The sequence below is a fragment of the Oncorhynchus masou genome, chromosome 10 (genome assembly GCF_036934945.1).
Source record: "Oncorhynchus masou masou isolate Uvic2021 chromosome 10, UVic_Omas_1.1, whole genome shotgun sequence".
Taxonomy (NCBI): domain Eukaryota; kingdom Metazoa; phylum Chordata; class Actinopteri; order Salmoniformes; family Salmonidae; genus Oncorhynchus; species Oncorhynchus masou.
In genome coordinates, this window is record NC_088221.1 from 19513369 (window position 1) to 19521334 (window position 7966).

The 7966-nt window shown below is 43.9% G+C and overlaps 1 protein-coding gene across 1 annotated transcript in view; it reads right to left on the minus strand.

The window, feature by feature from the left end:
- The window catches only part of LOC135546941 (insulin-like growth factor-binding protein 2-B), a 23232-nt gene extending 15609 nt beyond the window's left edge, over nt 1-7623 (minus strand). The window contains exon 1 of the mRNA XM_064975496.1: nt 7260-7623. Within this exon, the coding sequence (XP_064831568.1) occupies nt 7260-7623 (364 nt within the window). The remainder of the gene's footprint in view (nt 1-7259) is intronic.
- Nucleotides 7624-7966: the final 343 nt, after the last annotated feature.

Consider the following 7966-nt stretch of genomic DNA (forward strand, 5'->3'; position numbering starts at 1 on the left):
TTCACTTACCGTAGTTGAGTTATCCCAAGCCCCAAACATCCTGCACCACCGTGCTATCTACAAAATTGTCTAAAGGAATGACAGTTGTGTTTGTGATGCTAATGTTGATTCATGAAATGTGTGGATGTTTGAGTTGGGGGAAAAAACAAACCTTTGATAATGAACATTTCTTGTTCTTTCAACATAACATTGGCAATGATGTATTGTAGCTATGTCTTGTTCGTTGTCTCATTGGGTAGTTCTACTGTCTGTAAAGGAATGGGTGTGTTATAGGTTGATTCTGCTGCTACAACTAGTGTGCAGCTGTGCTCAGATGATTTGGGTGCTAACAGGCAGTGGTCCCACGTTCGTGGGAATGTGGGCAGGGCTGAAATCTAAACCCATCATGAGAAAAACATTTACATCCTTTTCCATAAATCTCACAAAACTCTATTTTGGAAAATACTGATATTATATATTATTCAACTTTACATTACTTTTTTTGTCAATTTTGGGACTACAACTGATGTTTGCGACTACTATCAATTCCACATGGAACATTTTTAACCAGAGAAGTAGTTTTGTTTTTCAGGTTGAAAATGTCAGTAAAGACACTTGCCAGTTGGTCAGCGCATGCTCGGAGTACACGTCCTGGTAATCCGTCTGGCCCTGCAGCCTTGTGAATGTTGACCTGTTTAAAGGTCTTACTCACATCGGCTAGGGAGAGCTTGATCACACAGTCGTCCGGAACGGTAATTTAGCTTGTCTGGTAGGTTCATGTCGCTGGGCAGCTCGTGGCTGTGCTTCCCTTTGTAGTCTGTAATACTTTGCCAGCCCTGCCACGAGAGTCAGAGATGGTGTAGTATGATTTAGTCTTAGTCCTGAATTGACACTTTGTCTGTTTGATGGTTCCTCTGGGGGCATAGCGGGATTTCTTAAAGGCTTCCAGGTTGGAGTCCCGCTCCTTGAAAGCAGAAGCTCTACCCTTTAAAGCTCAGTGCAGATTTTTCCTGTAATCCATGGCTTCTGGTTGGGGTATGTACTTACGGTAACTGTGGTGGTGATGTCATCGATGCACTTATTGATGAAGCCAGTGACTGCTGTGGTATACTCCTCAATGCCGTCAGAAGAGTCCCGGAACATTCCAGTCTGTACTAGCAAAACAGTCATGTAGCTTTGCAGGACTAAATTGTGCATCATCAGTATTCATTATACATCACCAGTAATACCTGGTTTGCATACCTATTCTTGCTTTAGCATTTACTGGTAGATATCATAACTTGGAACATCTTTCCTACTGCTTTCCTCCATGCAACAACCAGTTGTTTGAGAGCTGCATGCTGTCTCTGCCTAACAGATTATCTATAGGCTATATGTGTGCAGCAAGCATGTGATAAATAATCAACTTAACAAATGAACAGCTTTGGGGTCCATCTGTTTTTTTTAAATCAATTATATAGCCTCAATAAAAAAATGACATTATTACATTATACTGTATTTATTGGCGCAAGCGGGCCACTGACGGGGATGATCGACTGCCTTGGAGGGTTTCCAAAACCTTCCCTGTATGTTGGTTTAGCCCTGACACACACAGACAGGGGCATTCCCCTGCCTTTGTTTCCTATTCAGAAAGTTGGTTTACTTTTGGTCAATTGCACATTACTGTTCAAATAAATCATGATGATAAGAAAGCAACTTTTTAACCAAAACCTAATGTGACCAGATAAAAAATTGGTAGCTTGGTAAACTATATTTTCAGAGTTGCTTCCCCACACTGTTAATGGGTATGCATTTGGACTTTCTCCCTGACTTTCTATCTTCATTTGGACTTTTTCCAGAATTTGCCACTGGGCTAATGAAGGCTGTGTTTGAAGCTTTGGTCTACCAGACATTCAAATCAAATCAAATCAAATTGGATTTGTCACATACACATGGTTAGCAGATGTTAATGCGAGTGTAGCGAAATGCTTGTGGTTCTAGTTCCGACAATGCAGTAATAACCAACAAGTAATCTAGCTAACAATTCCAAAACTACTACCTTATAAATCAAATCAAATTTTATTTGTCACATACACATGGTTAATAATAATAATAATATATCCCATTTAGCAGACGCTTTTGTCCAAAGCGACTTACAAGTCGGCTGGGGCCACTACTTTTACATATGGGTGGCCCCAGCGGGAATCGAACCCACGACGCTTGGCGTTGCAAGCGCCATGCTCTACCGACTGAGCCACACAGGACCAGTTAGCAGATGTTAATGCGAGTGTAGCGAAATGCTTGTGGTTCTAGTTCCGACAATGCAGTAATAACCAACAAGTAATCTAGCTAACAATTCCAAAACTACTGTCTTATGCACAGTGTAAGGGGATAAAGAATATGTACATAAGGATATATGAATGAGTGATGGTACAGAGCAGCATAGGCAAGATACAGTAGATGGTATCGAGTACAGTATATACATATGAGATGAGTATGTAAACAAAGTGGCATAGTTAAAGTGGCTAGTGATACATGTATTACATAAGGATGCAGTCGATGATATAGAGTACAGTATATACGTATGCATATGAGATGAATAATGTAGGGTAAGTAACATTATATAAGGTAGCATTGTTTAAAGTGGCTAGTGATATATTTACATCATTTCCCATCAATTCCCATTATTATTAAAATGGCTGGAGTTGAGTCAGTGTCAGTGTGTTGGCAGCAGCCACTCAATGTTAGTGGTGGCTGTTTAACAGTCTGATGGCCTTGAGATAGAAGCTGTTTTTCAGTCTCTCGGTCCCAGCTTTGATGCACCTGTACTGACCTCGCCTTCTGGATGATAGCGGGGTGAACAGGCAGTGGCTCGGGTGGTTGATGTCCTTGATGATCTTTATGGCCTTCCTGTAACATCGGGTGGTGTAGGTGTCCTGGAGGGCAGGTAGTTTGCCCCCAGTGATGTGTTGTGCAGACCTCACTACCCTCTGGAGAGCCTTACGGTTGAGGGCGGAGCAGTTGCCGTACCAGGCGGTGATACAGCCCGCCAGGATGCTCTCGTTTGTGCATCTGTAGAAGATGTGAGTGCTTTTGGTGACAAGCCGAATTTCTTCAGCCTCCTGAGGTTGAAGAGGCGCTGCTGCGCCTTCTTCACGATGCTGTCTGTGTGAGTGGACCAATTCAGTTTGTCTGTGATGTGTATGCCGAGGAACTTAAAACTTGCTACTCTCTCCACTACTGTTCCATCGATGTGGATAGGGGGGTGTTCCCTCTGCTGTTTCCTGAAGTCCACAATCATCTCCTTAGTTTTGTTGACGTTGAGTGTGAGGTTATTTTCCTGACACCACACTCCGAGGGCCCTCACCTCCTCCCTGTAGGCGGTCTCGTCGTTGTTGGTAATCAAGCCTACCACTGCTGTGTCATTGGAGGCGTGCGTGGCCACGCAGTCGTGGGTGAACAGGGAGTACAGGAGAGGGCTCAGAACGCACCCTTGTGGGGCCCCAGTGTTGAGGATCAGCGGGGAGGAGATGTTGTTACCTACCCTCACCACCTGGGGGCGGCCCGTCAGGAAGTCCAGTACCCAGTTGCACAGGGCGGGGTCGAGACCCAGGGTCTCGAGCTTGATGACGAGCTTGGAGGGTACTATGGTGTTGAATGCCGAGCTGTAGTCGATGAACAGCATTCTCACATAGGTATTCCTCTTGTCCAGATGGGTTAGGGCAGTGTGCAGTGTGGTTGAGATTGCATCGTCTGTGGACCTATTTTAGCGGTAAGCAAATTGGAGTGGGTCTAGGGTGTCAGGTAGGGTGGAGGTGATATGGTCCTTGACTAGTCTCTCAAAGCACTTCATGATGACGGAAGTGAGTGCTACGGGCGGTAGTCGTTTAGCTCAGTTACCTTAGCTTTCTTGGGAACAGGAACAATGGTGGCCCTCTTGAAGCATGTGGGAACAGCAGACTGGTATAGGGATTGATTGAATATGTCCGTAAACACACCAGCCAGCTGGTCTGCGCATGCTCTGAGGGCGCGGCTGGGGATGCCGTCTGGGCCTGCAGCCTTGCGAGGGTTAACACGTTTAAATGTTTTACTCACCTCGGCTGCAGTGAAGGAGAGACCGCATTTTTCCGTTGCAGGCAGTGTCAGTGGCACTGTATTGTCCTCAAAGCGGGCAAAAAAAGTTATTTAGTCTGCCTGGGAGCAAGACATCCTGGTCCGTGACTGGGCTGGATTTCTTCCTGTAGTCCGTGATTGACTGTAGACCCTGCCACATGCCTCTTGTGTCTGAGTCGTTGAATTGGGATTCTACTTTGTCTCTGTACTGACGCTTAGCTTGTTTGATAGCCTTACGGAGGGAATAGCTGCATTGTTTGTATTCAGCCAGACACCTTGCCCTGATTGAAAGCAGTGGTTCGCGCTTTCAGTTTCACGCAAATGCTGCCATCAATCCAAGGTTTCTGGTTAGGGAATGTTTTAATCGTTGCTATGGGAACGACATCTTCAACGCACGTTCTAATGAACTCGCACACCGAATCAGCGTATTCGTCAATGTTGTTATTTGACGCAATACGAAACATGTCCCAGTCCACGTGATGGAAGCAGTCTTGGAGTGTGGAGTCAGCTTGGACGGACCAGCGTTGGACAGACCTCAGCGTGGGAGCTTCTTTTTTTAGCTTTTGTCTGTAGGCAGGTATCAGCAAAATGGAGTCGTGGTCAGCTTTTCCGAAAGGGGGGCGGGGCAGGGCCTTATATGCGTCGCGGAAGTTAGAGTAACAGTGATCCAAGGTTTTTCCGCCCCTGGTTGCGCAATCGATATGTTGATAAAATTTAGGGAGTCTTGTTTTCAGATTAGCCTTGTTAAAATCCCCAACAACAATGAATGCAGCCTCCGGATAAATGGTTTCCAGTTTGCAAAGAGTTAAATAAAGTTCGTTCAGAGCCATCGATGTGTCTGCTTGGGGGGGGATATATACGGCTGTGATTATAATCGAAGAGAATTCTCTTGGTAGATAATGCGGTCTTATACCCACAAGTGTAAAGGGATAAAGAATATGTACATGAAGATATATGAATGAGTGATGGTACAGAGCGGCATAGGCAAGATGCAGTAGATGGTATCGAGTACAGTATAGACATATGAGATGAGTATGTAAACAAAGTGGCATAGTTTAAAGTTGCTAGTGATACATGTATTAAATAAAGATGCAGTAGATGATATAGCGTACAGTATATACGTATACATATGAGATGAATAATGTAGGTTATGTCAACATTATATTAGGTAGCATTGTTTAAAGTGGCTAGTGATATATTTTACATCATTTCCCATCAATTCGCATTATTAAAGTGGCGGGAGTTGAGTATTGGGAGAAAGTCTGGTGAACAAGATTATGATGTGCATAACTTGGCTAAATAATGCTAACAAGTTGCTACAGTGTACAGCTGCTATTGCGAGCTCTGCCTTCGTAACATATTTGATTCGTTTGGAAATTGACCTTTTCAACTCGTCTCCATCCCGTTTTGACCTCTAAAAGGCTGAGAATTCTCAGAGTTCTCCAGGCACGTAACTTTTCCTTTCGGAACAGGTTAAATCTAATGCTAATGGGGTACAATAAAGGTACTAACCTCTAAGTTGCCACCCAGAGTGCACCCTCTCTATCCTTACAGATGTTAGATCTTAATGTGATCACCCTATTGTTACAGGAAATGTCCTGCACAGCTAGAAATGCAAACCTTTAGTGTTTTGAGGTTTAAAAAGGCTTCTAAAGTTTGTAATTTCCACTGGATAATGTCTGATTTAATTAGAATCCACACAATAATTTACATGATTTTCCTGCTGTGGGAAATGGGTCAAATTAAGTCTCTCTCTCTCTCTCTCTCTCTCTCTCTCTCTCTCTCTCTCTCTCTCTCTCTCTCTCTCTCTCTCTCTCTCTCTCTCTCTCTCTCTCTCTCTCTCTCTCTCTCTCTCTCTCTCTCTCTCTCTCTCTCTCTCTCTCTCTCTCTCTCTCTCTCTCTCTCTCTCTCTCTCTCTCTCTCTCTCTCTCTCTCTCTCTCTCTCTCTCTCTCTCTCTCTCTCTCTCTCTCTCTCTCTCTCTCTCTCTCTCTCTCTCTCTCTCTCTCTCTCTCTCTCTCTCTCTCTCTCTCTCTCTCTCTCTCTCTCTGTGTGTGTGTGTGTGTGTGTGTATTATTAACAACCTGTAGGGGTGTGAGCACACCATTACCTGCGGGGCTACAAGGGCAATCCCAGTTCACAGACAATGCATAGAGGAGGAGAAAGAGAGAAAGTATGAGACAATAAAGAGGCAAACATGTAGTTGTTTGCAATCAACATGCAAAGACAGTCACTATTAGCTCTTCCAAATCTGGGAATCTTTTTGTTAGAACCCACTGTTTTTGAGAGACTGAATGCAGTTCCAGCCTATGCATTGTGTGCTCAGTCAGATGAGGACAAATCTTCAAACATCCACCCAAGCACAGAATCCCTTGAAAATGATGAGTTCATCCTGAGTGTACTGTATGTACTCTGAAGTTTTGTGCGTGTATTTTGCTATGAAAGCACATGAGTTCGTACAGCATTTCCCATTGCTGAAAGATGTGATGTCATGCCAATAACAGCAACAGTTATCAAACAAACACATGATGGAGGGAGGGAGATGGATGGAGGGTGGAGGGGGGAGCTATGTGTAGGACTATGACATGCTACCTAATTAAAGATAATTTAGAGAGCCCCAAGCTTACAAGACACCTGGCACCTGATAGTGCCTCTTTTACACTTGACTGGCTCATGAAATGGAAATCTCATGTGAAGGGGATGCTGTATATGAGATGGCACTAAGTTAAAGCCGGCAGCATTAATCTTTGACCTGTGCTTTGGGCATAAAAAAAGGGGGAAAATTGTCATGCACTTACTGTGTTTAAAAAAACAGAGAAATAGGATCAGACAAACATGGTTAGCAGTTTGACAAAAATAGATGAATAGCATTTGGATCTACCTGTTAGTCCAAACACATCACGGACGTCAACATTCATTCCCAGAAATCAATGATGATCCATGTTTGTTATTTCGAAATACATGTTTTGTCTTTTACACCTAATAAGGGGACTACTTGGGGTATTGATTTCTAATGGAAACATATAGAGAAGCAATAGATCTCCAGTATACCAGCCTATGACATTCAGCAGATATCATGCACTTCAATATTGTGAACTCCTTTGTGGCCGATTAAAGACATGTATAACACAGAATACTTATAACCCTACAATAATGATAACCTTTTCTTAGCGACAGTCTAGTTACTTACCACTCTTATCCTGATGCTCTTGAGTGAGGTTGTGTACCGTGTCTACTTTGTGTGAGCATCGTCCTGACCCCTGAACCAGCTGCTCCAAGGGCAATTCTGAATCTGCAGTGGGATAACAATGCAGCCCTGTGGAACACCGTGGTGTGTAGATGCAGCACGATTCGCCTTCTAACCGGAAACACACTGGGCAGAAGCCACAGCCGGGCTCCCTGACTATCTCAGTGCAGGTTGTAGCAAGCTTAGGACATGCAACTTGGCGCTCCGCAGCACAGCTCGGACAATGGAATACCACGCCCCCGAGCAACAGACCCGGCAGAGCAAGAAATGTAAGCAGCAGCAAACTACAGCCATAATATAGCACCATTCTACCTCGAGCTGTACCGTCTAATAAAGAGTAACATGAATAGATAAGGATGTAAACTTTGGGTCCAAAAGTGGAACCTTCAACTGTGTTAGCATAGTAAACAAGTGGGAGACCCAGTGGTGCAATCTGCAGGGTCCTATCAACTGTCATGTTTCTGATATTTTATGTCTTGAAGGCAGGTAATTAACGACATGTAGCTTGCAGTGAGTTGTCTCTTGCATAACCTTAGTGTGCAGTAGATAACGAATTATTGAAGGAACAAATGATCAAATGTCAATATCTGAATAAATATGTTCCAATAGCCATGCTTCGACTATAGCAAGAGCTTGCTTTGTGCTTTCAA